General features: G+C 41.6%; 1 protein-coding gene across 3 annotated transcripts in view; it reads right to left on the reverse strand.

The window, feature by feature from the left end:
* Window positions 1–4,453: 4,453 nt before the first annotated feature.
* MED24 (mediator complex subunit 24) overlaps window positions 4,454–21,905 on the reverse strand; it is an 88,968-nt gene continuing 71,516 nt past the window's right edge. For 2 of the 3 annotated variants that reach the window (XM_030220760.1, XM_030220761.1), the window contains exons 20-26: window positions 14,917–15,181; window positions 14,586–14,767; window positions 14,067–14,160; window positions 13,401–13,500; window positions 5,950–6,030; window positions 5,524–5,672; window positions 4,454–5,256 (exon numbers count right to left, since the gene is read on the reverse strand). In XM_030220760.1, coding sequence (XP_030076620.1) covers window positions 5,140–5,256; window positions 5,524–5,672; window positions 5,950–6,030; window positions 13,401–13,500; window positions 14,067–14,160; window positions 14,586–14,767; window positions 14,917–15,181 — 988 coding nt within the window. In that variant the 3' untranslated portion in view covers window positions 4,454–5,139. The remainder of the gene's footprint in view (window positions 5,257–5,523; window positions 5,673–5,949; window positions 6,031–13,400; window positions 13,501–14,066; window positions 14,161–14,585; window positions 14,768–14,916; window positions 15,182–21,905) is intronic. The other variant, XM_030220762.1, reaches the window with a different exon arrangement.

Genomic DNA, 21,905 nt, shown 5'->3' on the forward strand with positions numbered 1-21,905 from the left:
TTTGCAGAGTCCTACTGGTCCTGGAGAATACTGGAGTTGGTGCTGATACTTTCACATCTGGAAAAGGGACTTAGGTGGTATAGAAAGTTCATTTTCATTATCATCTCCTTCACATAATGCTTCATTTGTCCACCAAAGAAGTATCACAAGGTACAAAGATGCCCAAGACCAATCTTAAATTGTCTTGTATGCTGTAAGTTTTCTTCATACCTACAGGTACTAAGATCGTGAACACTCTCAGTTTGATATTCAAAAGCATTCATGAAGTTGGTGGCAGCACCAACCATATAAATCCATTTTTTTAAAGCTGCAGCACTTACACTCCGAAAGTTTTTAAGGAGGTAATTTTATAAACTAATTTTCATGCAAATGTGGCCTCACACACATGTAAGTGGTCTCTTATAAAACACAGTGTCATAAGAGTACACACTTTAACATGATGGCACATACTTTGCAGGTGGGTGTGTACAGGGGCAGAGTTTGGGTACTTAAGATTGAGCCCTCTAGGGACAAAGTACCTGCATATAATGTGTACAGAGCTGCAAACATCTAGTAACACTATAGAAATGATGATTAGTAGTAGTAGCATGGGCGGAGCTCACAAGTAATGTGTAGGTGAGACAATATGCAAGATGCAGACCCTGACGCCTACTCTCTAGCCTCTAGCAGATATAAACATCTGCCTCTGAAAGGCAGGTGCAGTTTCTGCCATTTATACTAGTGTTCCACAAAGACACAGAGGTGCCTAGAGGCATATTTTCAAAGCACTTAGCCTTCCAAAGTTCCATAGAAACCTATGGAACTTTGGAAGGCTAAGTGCTTTGAAAATATGCCTCTATATGTGTCTTTATAAAAATAGCACCCACTTGCCTTCTTAAACCAAGCGCCCCATTATAAGATTACCTCCATATGTTCAAAATTATACATACAAAATCAGGTCAGGATTTGGGACATTAATAAATAAAACTTATCCATAAAGCAGCAATATTCAGATATATAAGGGATGAGCTGTCATTTGCAATGAAATATCGTTCACTGATAATACTGCATGCTCTTTCCTTTTAGTGCATGCATAAGTACATAAGTAATGCCATACTGGGAAAAGACCAAGGGTCCATCGAGCCCAGCATCTTGTCCACGACAGCGGCCAATCCAGGCCAAGGGCACCTGGCAAGCTTCCCAAACGTACAAACATTCTATACATGTTATTCCTGGGATTTGGGATTTTTCCAAGTCCGTTTAGTAGCGGTTTATGGACTTGTCCTTTAGGAAACCGTCCAACCCCTTTTTAAACTCTGCTAAACTAACCGCCTTCACCACATTTTCCGGCAATGAATTCCAGAGTTTAATTACACGTTGGGTGAAGAAACATTTTCTCCGATTTGTTTTAAATTTACTACACTGTAGTTTAATCGCATGCCCCCTAGTCCTAGTATTTTTGGAAAGCGTGAACAGATGCGTCACATCCACCTGTTCCACTCCACTCATTATTTTATATACCTCTAACATGTCTCCCCTCAGCCGTCTCTTCTCCAAGCTGAATAGCCCTAGCCTCCTTAGTCTTTCTTCATAGGGAAGTAGTCCCATCCCCGCTATCATTTTAGTCGCCCTTCGCTGCACCTTTTCCAATTCTACTATATCTTTCTTGAGATGCGGCGACCACAATTGAACACAATACTCAAGGTGCGGTCGCACCATGGAGCGATACAACGGCATTATAACATCCTCACACCTGTTTTCCATACCTTTCCTAATAATACCCAACATTCTATTCGCTTTCCTAGCCGCAGCAGCGCACTGAGCAGAAGGTTTCAGTGTGTTATCGACGACGACACCCAGATCCCTTTCTTGGTCCGTAACTCCTAACGTGGATACCATGCATACATGATGGTTCGCACATGTGTGCACTATCAGGAAAGAGGGAGAAATTAGACCTTTCCTTTAGTCCCTCCAGACTGATCTAGACAGATGGATTATGCACTCCTACCAGCAGGTGGGTGGAGACCGAGAACTACAGAATTCTGGTGGAGCCTATAAGTTAAATATGTAATCCTTACCAGAGTCAGTATGAATGTAACGAGCAGAAAGAACTAACAAGTAGAATAAGAACCAACAAATCTCCCCTAACCCTTCTCTCCCCTGGCTTCAAAATCCCACACGAAGTGCAAGAACGCTGTGCTGTAAAGGAAGCAGCTGCCTCAAACAGCAAGACTGGTCAAAGAAAATCCCCTGCCTAAAATAAGCTGTACAACGCTCTTTAGTTCCTCTACTCTCCATAAAGACAGCTCTCTATCACTTGAAGAGATTTTTGGGGTTTTTTTGGGAGGGGGGGGGTTGAAACAAAAACAATTCCATAAGCTATACAGTAAGTGGCAACGTCTAAACAAGAGGTATCATTTTATACGTATTACTTATGCGTACAAAGCTGAAGGTTGATATTCCGTGTGACATTGATAAGTGCCGGTGAAACCACTACTAAATGTTACACAGACATGTGGTGGTGCTGCTGACCATCAGCCTCCACATACTTTTCCAATTCCTGCACCATTCCTTACCCAGAAATGGTGCACTTTTGAAAAGTACTTTTACCTGCAGGCCTTACACCAGTTTTCAAGAGGGAGAGTAGGAGGGTACAAACCCCTTAAAAAGCCCTGGGCAAACAGACCCACAGTAATTTGTACTTGCTCTTCCTACAGGCATTTTTTCTCTTATTTATTTATTCATTCATGGCTTGAAATAGGAGTAGCCTAATGGTTAGTGCAGTGGGTTTTGATCCTGGCAACCTGGGTTCGATTCTCACTGCAGCAATTTGTGACTTTGGGCAAGTCACTTAACCCTCCATTGCCCCAGGTACAAAAAAAAATTTAGATTGTGAGCCCCCTAGGGAGAGAGAAAGTACCTGTATATAATGTGTACAGCGTTGCGTACGTCTAGTAGCGCTATAGAAATGATTAGTAGTAGTCAACTGTCGAGCAGGACAAAGCGGTATACAATCTAATAAAAGTGATGGAAAGGAACTACAATAAATTATAGAAAAGGGACCCATACAAACAAGAACAAACACACCCAGAGCCTGTACTCTCCCCTCAGGTACCAAAGCCACTTCACACTGACATCACTCACTAGTATAGGCCTATTGAAATAGCCAGCCTTGAGCATAGACTTAAATTTCTTTAGGGCAGATTCGCTGTACAAATTGAAAGGCATAGAATTCTATGGAGCAACAAAGAAGACGGCATTGTAGCAGGTAATCTCCATTTATGCTGAATGAGGCCCCAAGATCATGCGGGGCGCAGGACCCAAGCTGGGGAATAGGGAATAAAGAGGACAAATATAGCGGTGTGCCCTGGCAAAAGAAGCAAAGCTTTAAACTGAATGCAAAATTCAACTGGGAGCCAGTGATGATCCTTCAGTGCAGAGCAGACATGACATGATCAAACTTGCACAAAATGACAGAGAAGACAAATAGCTTTGTTCTGAAAGTCTGAAGCCATTTAAGCAAAGATTTTGAGATCCCTAAGTAAAAGGACATTACAATAGTCTAATCTGGTCATAAACAGAGATAAGATCAGGCAGTGAAATGTGTCATAATCAAAGAATGAGTGGACTGATCGTAACTGCCATGAAAGAAAACACCCAGACTTAGAGAGAGCAGATACTTGTGATTCAAAAGAGAAACGAGAATTAAGAATCTCCCCTAAATACTACATGGAGATTTGAAAATGTAATTTGTGTGTGTTGCTTCCTCTCCTGGCCTAACATGCTTGTCCCAAACATGATTAAAAGCACGTTCATTGTTGATGCACAAGTATACTGTTACTCAGGTAAATGGCTTTTGAAAATGAACCTCTGCCTGCTTTTAACTCAAACCCCATTCACTCTATTTCCCAATTTCCCCCCCCCCCCCCATGTGTTTGACTGATAGCCAGAGCAGCTGCTCAGCTTCCTGTGACTCACACTCTTCAGTCAGCACATGCCTTAAGGTGAGTGTGCAGAGTCCTTTGAGACTGCAAGCACTGAGGTTGGAGAAGTGATCAGGAGACATCCCATGTCCAAAAACACACTTTTTTCCTCTATGCTCTGCAGAAAATGGAAGGATAGGGATTTGGATTTAGCTTAATAGTAGCTCAAGTTGAATCACATTCACGTACACTAGGTATTTCCCTGTTCCCAGAGAGCTTACAATCTAAATTTGTGCCTGAGGCAATGGAGAGTTAAGTGACTTGCCCAGGATCACAAGGAGTCACAATGGGATTTGAACCTTTAAAACCTCATTGTATTAAGCGGTATATCAAATCAAACCCTAGCTCTCTTAGTTCTTAGCCTGCTGCCCCAACCTTTATATTCCTTCACTCTGTGCAGTACATACTCTGAAAACACTGGGAACAGGCAGGTAACATCACAGGCCAACCATCCCACATGCAGTATTCATATTACAACACAGTAGCATGACTTATCAAAAAGGGCTTTATTTACAGAAAGAATTCTTAGTACAGGCAGAACAAGCTTTCCATTTGCTCAAAATATTCAGAGCATGCTACACCTGTTAACTTGATAAGCCATAATTAGCACTACAAAAATAGTGCATTTGAATCAGGTCCAAAACTTTAGGATGTGTATCTAATCTCTCCTTTAGCAGAAGACTGTGAGTTTCTTGTGCACAAGCACAGCAGGGACCTCTATCTTCTGAAGAATATCCACCCCAACGACAAAGGCAGCAACACAGGATCCTTACACAGGGCTTGGTGTCACATCAAACAAAACTGACAAATCTGTAACTGTTACTATAACAATTACAAAGGAGAAAACCTCTATTAAAACTAAAAAGGACCCCAAACTAAGAGCCTTAGATAAGCTGCCACAGATGTATCGAACCTGCTACGTCGTCATATATTTGGCTCCTTGAAGAGAATTGAAGTCCAAGCAAACTGTATAGTATTACATCTGTGCATGTGTGTAGACAGCAGAGATGATATCCCGTACTCTGGATTCAGACGCCAAGAAAAGTGTAACAGTATCACGGTAAACTGCTGTGTTTAGCAGGTGGGGGTACTACATGTGACTTCTTACTCAACTGAGCGCTGCCACCACTTGTCACCCCACCACTGTACAGGACAGATGTGGCCTCTGTTCTGCAGTTCAAAGTGTAGCAATGGCTTCGGCCGCAACCCTACGTCCCAGGGGCAAGCTCAGATCTGAGACAGCCAGCACAATTTTTGGACTTGACATAGTTGACATTTTTACCAGCTCCGAAACCTGCCAAGAAAAGGACAAATTAGGTCTTAACTGATAATTTGCTTTCCACTAGTCCTCCCCACTGTTCAAGAACACAGCACAAACCAACGCTGCAGTACACTTAGGCTTGAATGAGTATTTAGATGAACTGGGCATTAAGCCCACACATGCCTGGGTGTAGTGGTGCAGAAATCCATAAGTGCTTGAGACAGTATGTAAGATCATATGTGGGGGTCAGAGCCATAGCAGAGACTTGGTAGCAGATGAATTAGAGCCCTAACTCCTCACCATATTGAATGGCATGAATTGCAGAATGCTTCCCCTGCTCTCCTGCTCCAGGCACTCCACACACTCCTCCATAAACCACTCCACAAACTGAGTGTGGGTACCAGCTGTCCGTGACCCCAAGATGTATGCAATCAGCAGGAACAAGTTGGCTGTGAAAGGCAGAGAGAACAGCTTTAGTCTATTTTAACACAGACAACCTCAAGCTGTTGAGGTGCAGATATTCCTAGAGTGCTGAGGAGCAGCCCTCAGCCTTCTCTGCCACCCTCTCTTCAGCTGTTCGCCCTGCTGACAATAGGGCTGCTTATGCCCCAGAGCAAGAGAAAAGAGTTATTACAGTGAGACACCAAAGTCAGCTTTCACCAGTTAACCACCCCATATAAATAATGTGGAAGTCCAAAACCAATTATCTTTTTAGAAGCACTTTACCAAGGACTCTGTTGAGTGGGTCCCTCATGTTGATACTGTGAAGCTGTGAGGCACAGAGAGAGCTGCTCATTGACCGATCTGCTGGGGAAGATGACACATGGTTACCAAGGAGAACACAAGAGCTGAATCGGCAAATAATGCAGTATTCCATCATTGCCATCTCCAGAAAGTTGTGCATTGGCCAGAATGTGCTCAGACACCACATTCTCCATCTGAAAACAGATATAACAAACCTTTGGCAACCTACTCCATATCCTGTGCAGTGTGAGGATAAGCTTAGGACCTCAAATTGCCCTTCATTCTGTACAATGACCTTCTCAAGCAACTGGAGAAGCTTCTCACTTTAAATTGCTCATCAGGAATTCAGAGGATAAATTAGTCCTTATCTGCTTATTTTCTTTCCTTTAATCCAACCAGACCAGTTCAGAACCTGTAGGTTAGACCTACCAACCAGCAGATGAAAACAGAAAGCATAAGCTGTGAGCTCTGGCCTAGAAGGGCACCGTGCAGCATTAGCTCTTCGGTATTTTTTTTTCTATGTTCAAACTTTTTTTATTAAAGAATCCGTAAACAAACATATGTAGTACATTCTCAATATAAATAACTTTGAATAACCGAGCCAACTTCCATTCCCCCCCCTCCTGCCAACCCCCCTGCAATGTAAAGACAGGGACATCCAAACCTGATTCAACCCCCCCTTCCTCATTAATAACCAAACATTCATATTTGCAAAGTTTCCTGCACAAGTGTCTATAAGAGACAAAGAGAACACCTGCTAACTTTTCCCACTGTTAAAAACCTTCCCTGACTCTCCACCTTAAACATCAGCAAATGTTACAGCCAACAAATTGCCTCAATGACAGTATTCTCCTATGTGTTATTAAACTAGTATTCCCCCCAAAACTGCGTCAACTATAACAATACCCACATCAACTGTAAGGGAAGCCACTACACTTGGGCCATCCCCTACCTATAACAACCACCAATGCCCTTCCTCCCCAAGAACTACCTTTCCCCCCCTTCTACGGTGCAGTGCCTCACTCCTACCCCCTCAAGTGGACCTAATTTGCCCAGGGTAATTGGGTCAATATTTGACTCCTTGCCCTTGGTGAGATCTTATTCAAATAGGCCTGGCTCTTCGGTATTTCTAATGACACAGCAATGGAGCAAGTGTTTTTCCTTTCACTTGAGAAACAGAATGATGTTATACCTAATAATTTGTAAATGTTGAACTATAGAACATCAAATAATAAACTTGAGAAGAAACTTGTCGCTTATAACAGGCAAATAAGCAAAAATACAGGTATGCCAGAGCACTGCCAATGATATTGTCTAAGGGAGGGCTTCTGGACTGGTCTGGTTGGATTAAATTAGAAGGTAAGACAATTTCTCCTTCCTTAGCATCCACACCAGACTAGTCCAGAAACTGTGGCATATAGTAAAGCAATCGTCTAGATAGATGGGGTCTTGATATTCCTGCCCAAATAATTTAGGCCCCAAGCACTGCTGCTGCTCGAGCCCTTACACTGAGCCAATGCCTCCCTAAAGTATGAAGCAGGGACCACATTGCTGCTCTGTAGATGTCTACTGGAGATACTGTTCGCAATTGTGTCTAAGAGATCACTATACCTTTGGTAGAATGTGCTGTCAGGCCTTAGGAGATTGCTATGACATAGGTGAAAAAGTTCATCTCTTTTACATAATTAATATGCTATTGTAGCTTGAGACACATTACCTATTCTGGAGTTTCCTAAAGAAAGAACAATATGTCTGATTTTCTAAATTCATGATTGCTTCCAGAAATAAGAAAAGTACTCTTTGAACATTTAGCAAATGAAAAGATTTATACTGTTTGTTATATTCTTCCCTGTGGAAAGGGAAAACCAGGTTAACCTGATTAATACAAAAAGGAAGAAACTATCTTTGGAAAAAAGGACAGGAGTGACTGAATGACGAAACCCATATCACTACATTGTGGGAAGGAATCTCTATGTAAAGCCTATAACAGCTAAAAGAAAAACTGCTTTGAAGAGCAAAATCCTTCAAATTGCTCTCAAGACTTTCAGCATCAAATACAGAACCCACTCCAGACAAAAGGCACTGTCAGGAGGACAAATACAAGTAACTTCAGGGACAAAGAGAAATACATCTGTAAGAACTGCTATATAAAATCTTTTGAGATGTCCACAAAAACAAGACATACTGCTATTTGGACCTTCAACGAAACTACAGCTAATCTCCTTTGAAGTCCATCTTGAAGGAACTGCAAGGCATCAGCAACTGATGAAGCAAAAAAGACTCTCCAAACACATGTCTATGCTGTGGATCGTTTCTACGCCTGAAGTAGAGTGGCTTTCACTTCCTCTGAGTAATCATGCCACCCCAAATGGAAGCACTCAAGAGGTTGCTTTTAGCTTTCCCTTCTCCTTTTTACCCTCCTTTCTGTTTTATTTCTTGCTATTTATTTATTGCACTTGTATCCCACATTTTCCCACCTATTTGCAGGCTCAATGTGGCTTAAAAAGATCTGTTATGGAATCGCCATAACAGGGTCAATAATACAATTGGTGTTACAAAGAAATTAGAAAGAGCAAGAGGATCAGGTCAAGGAGTTGTAGAGTAAGACAGTCTGAATAGAAGGTGTTTAGGTGTTGTGTTGTAGTTAGTTATGGGTTCTCGTGGTAGGCCTTGTTACAGAGATAAGTTTTCAGGGCTTTGTGGAAGCTATTTAGTTCGTTTATCTTTTTTAAGTGAGTTGGTAGTGCATGATTGTAGAACTGTACTATTTTTAGTTCCTTTTCTGAATCTGTTATAGATTGTACACCTCTCTGCTCTGACAAATGAGATGTGCAAACCAAGATCTTCTGGGCCAATCAGAGGAGCTATTAGAATTACTCAATCCAAGAGAGCTGCTATTTTCTGACTTAGCTGACACAGCATTGGAAGAGGCAAAACACACAGAGAAGACATTTCTGGGGCCAAGATTGAAACAACACATCTAGGCCTTCAGATCTATATCCTCTCTCTGCCGACTGAAGAATCAAGAAATCTAGGCATTAAGTCTTGTTACCATAAGGTCTAGAGAGAGTTGAGACCAAAGATTTATTATCAGGGTAAATTTTAGGAGGTGATACTCACACTTTTTGAGGTAATCAATAGAAATAAAACATGGAAAAGAAAATAAGATGGTACCTTTTTTACTGGACATAACTTAATACATTTCTTGATTAGCTTTCGAAGGTTGCCCTTCTTTGTCAGATCGAAAATAAGCAAATGTTGGTAGATGACAGTATATGTAAGTGAAACATCAAAACATTTAAATGACAGTCTAACAGGATGGGGGTGGATAGGTGAGAGACAGGAAGAGTCAGGTGGATGAGGGACAGGGAGATATGCATGGAGATAGGAGGGTGACAAAGCAGTACAATTTTATGGTTTATAATGGGCTAGACATTTGTTAAGTCCTGTCTGGTGGGTGTCAAAATATTTAATCATTCTGATCTCAAAGGTCTTACGTTCCTGTATTGTTTTAAAGTTCTCTTTCAGGATTCTTACCATGAAATCACTGGTACAGTGTTCTGGTTTTATAAAGTGCTGCCCCACAGGGGTGACATCCTTATTGGTACTAGCATTTTTCATATGGTGTCTATGTAAATTAAATCTCTTCTTTAGCATCTGACTTGTTTCTCCAATGTAGCAGCCTTTGTTGCATTTTTTACACTGAATGATATATACCACATTGGAAGATGAGCACGTGAAAGATTCTTTAATGTTGAATATTTTTCCTTTGTGAATGACCGTGGGGTCCTGTGAAATGTTTTGGCATAGTTTGCAGCTGGATATATTGCAAGGATGTGTGCCATTCTTTTCTTTTTGTGTTTTAAGTTGAGTGGCTGTCGGAAGGGATGGGAATATCTCTTTCAGTAATTCATCCTCCTGGAGTAGAGGCTGTAGATCTTTTATGATTTTTCTTAATTTTTCCAGCTCTGGGTTGTATGTCACTATAAGGGGGATTCTGTCTGTGGCTTTTTTTTCTTTGTACTGTAGCAGATTTTCCCTGGGTGTTTTGAGAGAGGAGGCAATATTCTTGGAGATTTTGAAGTTGTAGCCTTTCTGTTCGAAGGATGCAGTCAGGATTTCAAGATGTCTGTCTCTGTACCCTGGGTCAGAGCAGATACGGTGGTATCTTGTGGATTGGCTGTAAATAATGGATCTTTTTGTACGTGAACGGTGGAAGCTGGAGTTGTGGAGGTAGCTGCAGTTGTCTGTGGGTTTCTTGTATATGGATGTTTGTATATAATTGTCTACTCCCCAGAAAAAGTCAATTTTTTGGACACCACAGTCTCAATCAGCGATGGCTATATACATTTCACAGGACCCCACGGTCATTCACAAAGGAAAAATATTCAACATTAAGGAATCTTTCATGTGCTCATCTTCCAATGTGGTATATATCATTCAGTGTAAAAAATGCAACGAAGGCTGCTACATTGGAGAAACAAGTCAGATGCTAAAGAAGAGATTTAATTTACATAGACACCATATGAAAAATGCTAGTACCAAAAAGGATGTCACCCCTGTGGGGCAGCACTTTACAAAACCAGAACACTGTACTAGTGATTTCATGGTAAGAATCCTGAAAGGGAACTTTAAAACAATTCAGGAATGTAAGACCTTTGAGGTCATAGTAGTAGATGACGGCAGAAAAAGACCTGCACGGTCCATCCAGTCTGCCCAACAAGATAACTCATATTTGCTGCTTTTTGTGTATACCCTACTTTGATTTGTACCTGTGCTCTTCAGGGCACAGACCGTATAAGTCTGCCCCGCACTATCCCCGCCTCCCAACCACCAGCCCCACCTCCCAACCACCGGCTCTGGCACAGGCACAGACCGTATAAGTCTGCCCAGCACTATCCTCACCTCCCCACCACCAGCCCTGCCTCCCAACCACCGGCTCTGGCACAGACCGTACAAGTCTGTCCAGCACTATCCCCACCTCCCAACCACCAGTCCCGCTTCCCACCACCGGCTCTGGCACAGACCGTATAAGTCTGCCCAGCCCTATCCCCGCCTCCCAACCACCAGCCCCGCCTCCCGATCTTGACTAAGCTCCTGAGGATCCATTCCTTCGGCAAAGGATTCCTTTATGCTTATCCCACGCATGTTTGAATTCTGTTACCGTTTTCATTTCCACCACCTCCCGCGGGAGGGCATTCCAAGCATCCACTACTCTCTCCGTGAAAAAATACTTCCTGACATTTTTCTTGAGTCTGCCCCCCTTCAATCTCATTTCAGGTCAGAATGATTAAATATTTTGACACCCACCAGACAGGACTTAACAAAGATCTGGGTTTTCTAGCCCATTATAAACCATAAAATTGTACTGCTTTGTCACCCTCCTATCTCCATGCATATCTCCCTGTCCCTCATCCACCCGACTCTTCCTGTCTCTCACCTATCCACCCCCATCCTGTTAAGACTGTCACTGAAATGCTTTGATGTTTCACTTATATATACTGTCATCTACCAACATTTGCTTATTTCCAATCTGACGAAGAAGGGCTACCTTCGAAAGCTAATCATTCAATAAAAAAAAAAGGTATCATCTTATTTTCTTTTCCATGTTTTGTTTTATTTCTATTGATTACCTTTAAAAGTGGACTAACACGGCTACCACACCTCTCTACTCACATTTTCTGGGAATCGAGTACATATTTGCTGACATAATCCACCTGAATATTTCTGGCAGTATATACTGCCAAAGGGGCTGGTAATTGCCCTTCTGCCCAATCCAGAATCTTGACCGTTACGGCTACTGCAGCACTTTTGGGTCTCTCTTGATTGCTGATGTAAGCCAATGCAGTTGCATTGTTGGAGAACACTCATATCACTCTCATATCATGGGAGCTGAAGGCAAAACATACCGGACAAACTACTCAATTCCAGACAGTTAATGGACTCAGCTGTTTCTCTGGGACCAAGTTCCCTGTGCCACCTCATTCTGGCAGTGAGCTTCCCAACCAAACTAGCTGGCATCAATTGTCACTACTATCCAAGAGGGAGGCTCCAGGTTCACTCCTCAACAAAGATTGCTAAGCTGAAGCCATCATTTCAATCTGATTCTGGCTTGTGATAAGACAGAGAAATACTGAAAAGCTAATGCTGCACATAGGGCAGAGCTCACAGCTCTGATCTGTTGCCACCTGCTGGTTGGTGGAATTAACCCACAGGTTCTGGATGCCAAGAAAGCACAAGGTGGATTATGACAAGGGAAGATTTAAACAAGTGACCTAGCTGGAACATTAAATCATTCCTTCTACAATATTTATTCATTACAATTACAATCAGAAAAGCAACTTATAACCCACATATACCATTTAGTTCTATGTGGGTAGCGATAACTTAACTGGCTATAATTCCAGGAATAACAATTGACTAAAAATATAATCAAATATCAGAAAATAGTGAAGTTAACATCATTACCAGGGGAAGAGCTGACTGCTACAACTGAACCACACACTATGCTGCAACATCATCAAAAGAAGCTGGGAGCAAAATGTCCTGCTTGGACCCATGAACCTCTTACCCATATCAATCATTCATCAATCAAGGAGAAGAATTTGGAACATGTGTATGACAAAAGTGACAACAATTGCTGCAGTCATCAAAACAGCACAATTCACATCATGCACAGTCTTAGCTTCTTTCTTGAACATACGTGTATGCTCAAGTTTGCAGCAGCCAGAGAAGCAGAAGACTGGAGAGGAACCTGCAGTTATCAACAGTGGAAGCAGCAGGAGCAGGAGAAGTAATATGAGCCAGGATCTGAACTTGCAGCACAAGCCGGAATATCCCCAGCCCAAAGTACTGGGAAATTGAACCCAGATTGCCTGCCTGAACATGCAGAGAATAATCAGGGCTCAATCCATTATGGCTGGGAAAAATGAGTTTCTCAAAATACTGGTGCACAGCATGCAAGCATGATAATTAAAGGATTACCAAATCAAGATTTTAGCAAGAAAGAAAAATTCCTAAATTTCACTGAAAAGAAAACTCCCAGCACATTATCAATGCCGATGTCATCCCTAGGGAAGATAGCCCTTCTGGGACTGATTTAACATGCAAATTTTTTTCTGATGTCATGCCCCCCAACCACAAACATCTGTCAGACAATACAAAAACAAAAAAAGGATAACCGAGCATCTAAGCATGATAACTATTTTCTCTAGTAAGGTCTGTCCTTAGACAGCAAAGATTGGTTTTAGGAAATACCAATTATCACTAATATGATGTTTTTAACTTCCTCTTTTTATTTATTACAGACACATAAGCAAAGAATGTAAGAACACTACCCAGGCACTGTTCCAGATAAATAAAACAGACAAAAAAAACTCCTAGCCAATGCCCCGCCTTCAGAGACAAAAAAGTGAAGTCACTTAAGTACTTACTGGGACTGGACAGCGTGTTGGAATCTTCTTCACTGGAGCTCAACAGACGCATCAGCTTAGAGGGTTGAGAATCATCTAGTGGGAACAGACCAATGTAGTCCTGATAGGAAGGGAAAAAAAGGCATAGAATACCTATACACAATACTAACCACATTATTTTAATCATTTCTAACATATTTAAACCCCACAATACTGGTTTAAACCATTCCATGCAGCAAACACCAAACATTACACAAAGACAGATAACATAAAATACAACAAAAATTCTGGTTCTTCATTTAGTCCCAAAGCCAATTAAAAACTTCAGCAGCTAAGAAATATGGCAAGACCAGAAACACAAAGCAAGTCCAGGGGATAGCAGATAAACTGCCTTTGTATATAATCTTACAAAATAGCATTTAACAAGGCAATGCATCTACAGATAAAACATGCTGGACCCAGGATCCACTCTAACTCTTCAAAGAGGGATTATGATTAATCCCTTACTCATACAGGCCCTGGTAGGCATATGTTTCCCTCTGTGACCAGGAAACGTGAACCAATGGAAAGGAGTAGTTTGATCCAAAGTTAATAAGGCAGGTTTTACAGTTGCCTAGCAGCCAAAAACATGCTGCTCAAAGTTACACCCTGGCCATAGACTTGCCTCTGGCCACCGATCTTAGTTACCTCAATGTCCTCCCGATGGCGAGTCCTCTGCCTCGGGGAGGCCCGACTCTTGTTGTGTGAAGAGTAGGAACTCAGCGCACACCAGACAGAGAGTCTAAAGTCAAATTAAGAGGAAAAGGATAGTCATGGTTATCAAGTCTTTTTTTTTTCCAGATGCGAAGAACATTATTCTAATGATTTCTTCATATAGAACACATTCCTTTTCTAACTCAACAAACTTTTTAAAAAATGGTGAAAGAACTTTCTAATTAGTTCCAGCACAAATTGCCTCAAAGCCCTCTTGACCCCCACCCCACGTCCTCACCAGGCCTGGAAATAAGAGGTTCTTTCCATCCACTTTCTCATCAGGTATGGACAAAAGTGGATCCCCCCCCCTTCTTTGCCAGGCTTAAAAACCAGAGGGCCCTCTCCCACACTACTTCACCAGGTCTGGAAACAAGAGCTCCAGTATACACTACAGCCAGACATAGTTAGCCCAATTTCTTGTCAGTCGTTCATGAGACAGTCGTCTGCTCTTACTTAGCGAGGGCTTTGCCTGGCGGATCCATCAGGGTATGCCACTTGGATGAGTCTGTAAGCAGGCTGGGTACAATGTGCCCCAGCAGAGTGAGGGTGAGCTGGTGCATATCCAGGCAGAAGATGGCATAGAGGAGTTCTACAGCTCGCAGGGTGTGCTCCTTCCGAGTCTCTTTCAGCAGCTCCTGGAAGGGAAGCACAGAGACCTTTCATCTTTAAAGGAAAATGAGGTCTCAGCAGCTATAGTTTCTGAAAACCAATTAATCAGTAATCAGAGAAAGAAAGAGTGCACCAAAGTCCAGTTCCTGTGCATGCTTTGTCAAGATAGCCCTACCTTGACTAAGTTGTTGCTGAACCAGTAAACTCCACCCATGTGCAGCAGTGTGTCAAAGATGTGGATGGAGCGGCTGTCTGCCCAACCCTTCTCCAGCACCTTGGAGAACGTAGCCCTCAGCACCTCTCTGATGGGTGTTTTGGGTGGAAGCAGGTTCCAGCAAGGGATGGTGTCAATTCCTGTGGAAGGGAATTTGATTTGCGTGGCAGTCTGCTGAAGAACATCAGCGCACATGTGTTCCAGGATCGAGCTCATTATCACAACCCTGAGAAGGAGTAATAGGGGCCAGAAGATAGGACAGAGAAGAACATTTCAGTGAGATGTCAGGCTCAATACATATTGTGAAAATATATTCTGCAAGAAACTCATTGTTCTGAGACACTACAAGCTACTGCCTTCACAACCTAGGTTTTATATTAAGAATTAATAAGGTTGCCTTGACGAAGTTGCCAAATGGCTCACAAAACACCACTTACTGCTAAATCAAGACAAGACAATAACATCTTGGAAAACGGGGCAAGGACCAATACCATCATTAATACCTACCTTGTTTAATAAAAAGATACCTACGGTAAAATCTTTTAAGTATCTTGGTGTCATTATTGATTCAACATTAACATTCACTGAACAAATATCGGATGTTGTAAAAAAATCCTTTTATCACTTACGGAAGATACGATTTCTTAGAAACTCAATTGACAAAGATTCGCTATGCACCCTCACTTATGCCTACATCATCACCCGCTTGGACTATTGTAATACTATTTATGCAGGTCTTACAAAGGCCAACTTAAAACGCTTACAAATGATACAAAACACGGCAGCTCGGGTTATCTGCAGAGCATCCAAATACGATAGGATTACACCTCTTCTATATCAGCTTCACTGGCTCCCCATTGAATTGAGAATAAAACTCAAGATTCTTGCCCTGGCACATAAAGCATTACATTCATCAACACCATCATATCTAGCTAATTTAACCGTACCATACACGCCGTCACGTACGCTATGATCACTCACAGACAATAGACTAACTATTCCACCGTTAAGGAGGGCAAGATGGGAATCTACGCGAGTATCCGCTTTCTTTTATTTGGCTCCAACACTTTGGAACTGTCTTCCAAAAAACATTAGATTAGAAGAATCATTTATCAACTTTCGAAAACTTTTAAAAACATATTTAACGATACATTTGGAAATAATATATAAGGAATTTTTAGATGAATTAAATATACTACATTTGAAACATAGCATAGATTAATAGCAGTATGAATGAGCATTGTAACTGTTACTCACCTTTCTAGCATGAATGTTTGCTGTGCTTTATTATTGATTAATGGATTTCCAATATATGTGTTAGTGTGGATATATAACTTATAAAGTGTAAACCGTTTTGTTTTTGCAAATGCAATAAATAGCGGTATAGTAAATAAACGATAAATACTACTAATGAAGAGAGTCTTGGAGTCATTGTGGCCAAAATGTTGAAATCCTCAGCTCAGTGGGCAACAATGGTCAAAAAAGCAAACGGCATGTTAGAATTATTTGGAAAGGGATGGAGAATAAAATGGAAAATATCAAAATGCTTCTGGGTGTGATTGCACCTTGAGCATTGTGTACCATTCTGTCACTCTCTTTCAAATAAAGATATAGCAGAATTAGAAAATGTATAGAAAAGTGCAACCAAGAGAAGAATAGTATCAAGGCCAGTATAGCAGCAAGAAGGATACCCTGATTGTTTGCTTCTAACCTTTCCTCCTTGCAGACTCAATCCCCATCTTAGTATGGGGAAGAAAAGGAAGGGAACTGCATGTCGACTCCCTCCAGTAGCTGTGGCAACCCCGACGGTTAAACGGTCCATGCTGGAAAGTTGGGCCTGGAGTGTCATCTCTCTACACTTTGCTGGAGTGTAGTACCAGCAACAGTGTCAAAGGGGTTTCCTTCACCCCTGAACAGAGGCCTTACCCACCACAGACTGGATGTGATAGTAGCAGTGTGGTTGAGCGTCAGATCGTTGAAGCAATTTCAACACCCGTGATAGCATTGCTGGAGGGTCTGTCCTGCAGTGTCCTCCTTGGGAATGGGAGCTGCCTGTGCTCCTAGAAACCTGTTACAGCACTTAACAAGTGAAGAAGCATGGGCCCAAAAACTTTGATTAGTGACACTATCTGGCTACTCAACTATTCTATGCTAAAACTGTCTGGAAAATTTGTTATTGATTTATCTATTGTTACTGAGACCATGGAAGTCCAGAACCGAGTTACTGATCAACATTCTGCTAAGTTGCAGGCCATAATAATAAGATCTTGGAGTTACAATTGTTGAATTTCCTCAGGGCTTTAAAATAGCCTTATTTTCATTTGTACCTTATTCCAAAATTTTAGGGGTTGAAGTAGATGGTTTGTTATCCTTTTCTCAACATGTTCAAACTCTTGTTCATAAGTCTTTTTATTAAAAAAAAAAATCTGAAAACTATTCATAATTTTTTTGATGGTGCAAATAGAGCTTGCTGGTCCAAGCTTTAGTTCTGTCTAGAATAGACTATTGTAATATATCATCTATGTTGAATGCTCAAGTATGCTGCTAAAGAAAGTTCAACCGATTCAAAATGCGACAGCCTGGCTGATTTTCTCAACTTTGAATCGATTACCCTGTTGCTTGTTGAGTTGTATTGGCTTCCAGTCGAGGCTAGGTCCCAATTCAAGCTATGTGCCATCATTTTTAAGATCTTGGCTGGTTTGGCCCCTTTTTATTTATCTAATTGGGTGATTTTTCTTCACAAAAGATCTATAAGTAAAACGGGAAACCAGATGTTGCTACTCTGGCAGTCAAGAGGGTCAAATCACATAAAATGTTTACTTTGTCTATACATTTTCAGATATCGACAATATGGAATTCACTGCCAGCATATATTTGAACTATTACAGATTATATAGCTATCTCAAAACTTGGCTTTTAAGAAGTACCTCTCAAATAGCTGGGTTTTTTTCTGTTTTTGCTCTGTAATTCTTAGATGTTTTATGTCCAATTTCTTATAACTGTAATCTGCACTGAACTTAATAGATTGTTGTGGAATAGAAGTAATGTGTAATAATAATAAGCTTTAGTTAAGAATAAAAACATAGCCACCACGGGTGCGTCGGTCAGTAATGCATCAGCCGAGAGCACATGGAGGTATGGGAGTCCCATCGTTTTTGCTTTACCACCAGGCGGCTCACCTTCGTATTTTAGCAGAGTGGCTGCAGGGAGGTGTAAAGGCCTGGAGGGCTATGGAGCAGACATGGTGCTGCTCACACCCATTAAGAGTTATCCCCTGGCTATCTGAACGAGGGATAAAAGAGATAATAAAAGAAGTGCCACCGATTATTAGATGGCCACTTACAACTTGGAGTAAAATTTGTAGCAGATTTTTTCGGGGACGCACACACTTTTTACATACAGCAATACGCCTTGCACCAGGATTCACTCCGGGATCCTTGGATCCCTGTTATAGGAACTGGGAGCGGGGGGGGCCTGTGGGAGTTGGGACAGGTGTGGGAGGAGGGGGAAATACTGACCTTTGAAGAAGTGCAAGAGGAATATGGGATTCCTGCTTCAAATGCATTTCAATACAGCCAAATAAGGGACTATATTTTGAGGCGAGCGAAGGAAGAGCTGAGCTTGGAAGAAACGCAATTAGAGAGGGCAATGGCTGGTGGAGGGGGTAGAGGGGGGGGATCTCTAGGCTGTATAAGGCACTTTTATTACAAACACAGCCAATTCTATATTATACACACAAATGGGAAAAAATATTGGGGGCCTCTTATGAATACTCACTATGGGAGCGGGTGTTTGTTTCTTTGCTTAAGGTGTCAATTTCCAATGCTCTTGTAGAAAATGGCTATAAAATATTATATGGCTGGTATTACACACCACAGAGATTAGCTAAAATGTTTAAAGGGGGGTCGGCTCTCTGTTGGCGTCAATGTGAAATGTTAGGAGATATGGCTCATATATGGTGGGCCTGCCCTCATGCTCAGCAATATTGGACAAGAGTGGTGAAATTGATCATTAGCATAACGAAAACAACTTTCCCTATGAAAATGGACTTTTGCCTTCTGCATATGCGGCCTCAGGGGACCAAAAAGCATGCGTATCAGCTGGCCACACAGATATTGGTGGCTAGCAAATTGGTGTTGGCAGCAGCATGGAAACAAACTTTGCCGGGACTAAGGACTATTCTAAGGAAACTGGACTACATTCAGCTGATGTCTAAGCTAACTGCGATGCGACAAGGTCGTTTGATAGTGTACCATCAAGTTTGGGACCCATACATCGAGTGGTTGGCGCAGCCTGACCCTGCCTTGCCAATTAATTAGGAGGGAGGAAGAGGGATGGGGGAGGGGGGAAGGGGAGATATAAGGGGGTTAAAGAGTAATAAAAAAGTGTTGATATTGCAGATGGAAATAGTGATACAGTATGTTTACAATTATATTTGTATGGTATGTTTATACTCAATAAATATAAATAAACATTAAAAAAAAAAAAAAGAATAAAAACACAGCTAGAAGGCTTGAATTTCTGGAAAATCAACTTAGCAAAAATACACTGAGGATCTTAAATGTTCCTCAATCTCCATTGATAGCCCCTATGGATATGGTGCGGAAAATCTTGCTGGAAGTTCTGAAAATGCTCTCAGGATTACTATCCCCTACAGTAAGGGTTTATTATTTTGTCCTGGCTAAATCTCCAGTTACTGGGAATCCTCCGGCAACTTCCTCTCCTGGAACGAACCTGATGACCTTTTTAGAGGAGTCACTGGAAGATAACTCAAAGCACTACCTTAGTGTTGACTTTCACTTTGAACTCAAACCTAAATGCAGTTTGACATTTATATTATTGAAATATAGGTGAATTGTTTTTGGGATCAAAAATCCATATTTTTAGTGATTTGGCTAGTACTGCCCCTCTGCTGACAACCTTGCTACATATTTCAATGAGAAAATCCAACTGTTACGAAAATCACTATTCAGCAGTACTGCTGTCATCGAGAACTTTCTCATAACACTGGACTCACCCCCAGACCAAAGCCCAGCAGACCGCAGCTGGACCGCCTTTAGCAGTGTCACCGTTGATAATGTAGCAAGAGTGCTCTCCAAGTTCTCTAAGAAACATTGTGGTCTGGATATATGCCCTAGTCATCTGTTAAAATCTGCACCAGAATGCTCCATCGTTGATTTTACCTCCTATCTAAACTTCATGCTCGAACAGGGTCTTTTACCTTATAAGCAGGGATGCATTCTTCTCACACCAATTCCCAAGAACCCAAAAATAAATGTTGATGTCATTTCAAATTGTCGGCCAGTAGCATCCATTCCATTACTTATTAAAACAATGGAAAGTTTGGTCAATATTCAGTTATCTGACTACATGAAGAATTTCAACATTCTACATTGCTCTCAATCGGGGTTCTGTCCGCAGTACAGTACTGAAACAGTACTGGTTACCCTTCTGTCTAATTTCAAAAGAGAAATATCCACTGGGAACAAAATCTTATTACTCCAATTTGACATGTCCAGCACGTTCGACATGGTGGATCATGAGCTTTTAATCTACCTGCTGGACACATTTGGTATAAGTGGGAACGTGCTTAACTGGATCAAGGGTTTCCTATCCTCCCGTACCTACCAAGTCAAAGCTAAGTCCATCATTTCTGCACCCTGGAAAGCCTATTGTGGGGTACCTCAAGGCTCACCCCTTTCTCTGACCCTTTTCAATGTTATGCTGATTCTGCTAGCAAAAGCATTATCTAAGCTTGGCCTTAACCCATTCATTTATGCGGACGATGTGACCATCTATATCCCTTTCAAGTCAACACTAGCCGAAATCTCCGATAAAACAGACGCCAGTTTTTCCATCATGGATTCCTGGGCAAAGGCGTTTCTGTTTAAACTTAATCAAGACAAAACACAATGTCTAATCCTTTTGTCCTAGTATAATAAAGTAGTTCAAAGCACACTCACCATTAAGGACTACAAACTTTCAATCTCAAATAGCTTGAGAATCCTTGGTGTTGTGTTGGATAACCACTTACACCTGGACAATCAAGTGCAAATCATCACAAAGAGAATGTTCCGTGCAATGTGGAGGCTGAAGCGTATCAGGCATTTCATAACAAGGGAGCTTTTCCGTACACTTGTTCACTGGCTGGTCCTATCCCATATCGACTACTGTAGTAGGATCTACGCTGGTTGCCAGGACTATATTCTGAAACAGCTTCAGACAGCTCAAAACACAGCTGCAAGACTAATACTGGGGAAATCTCGCTTTGTTCCAGCTCAACCACTATGTTTTCAACTACACTGACTCCCTGTCAAAGACCGTATTACATTTAAAATCTGCTCACTTACACACAAGATAATTTATGGAGAAGCACCTGATTACATGCTCAATCTAATCGATCTACCATCTAAAAACGCCATAAGCACTGCAAGGACCTACCTCAACCAGCATTACCCCACCTGCCGGAATGTTAAATACAAGACCCTTTATGCTTCGTCCTTCCCCTACATCAGTCCAAAATCCTGGAATGTTCTGCCAAAACCACTTAAAGAGCTCGTTGACCACCAACTGTTCAAGAAGTCCTTAAAAACATTCTTATACGACAAGGCTTATTCCACTGGCAACTCCAATGTTTAACCTCTCTCGCTTGTTGTCTCTTCACCCCTGACATTTACCCCGTGTCATCTCTTGAACCTTCCCCTCCTGTCACATTCTGATTCTGGGTCAAGGCTCATTCATTAAAGAACTTTGTTCCATTTTAAAGGCCCGTGGTGCTGTTTTTTTGTTTGGACATTCTGATTCTGTGCCATCAATGTATTGTATTGTATCCTCTTGTTTTAATGTAAGCCACATTGCGCCTGCTTATGTGGGAAAATGTGGGGTAAAAATGCACCAAATAAATAAAATAAAAAAAAGACACCAGGAATTTCTGGTGCTTAGGCCCTAGA

This window comes from Microcaecilia unicolor, chromosome 12, assembly GCF_901765095.1.
Source record: "Microcaecilia unicolor chromosome 12, aMicUni1.1, whole genome shotgun sequence".
In the NCBI taxonomy this organism is placed as follows: Eukaryota; Metazoa; Chordata; class Amphibia; order Gymnophiona; family Siphonopidae; genus Microcaecilia; species Microcaecilia unicolor.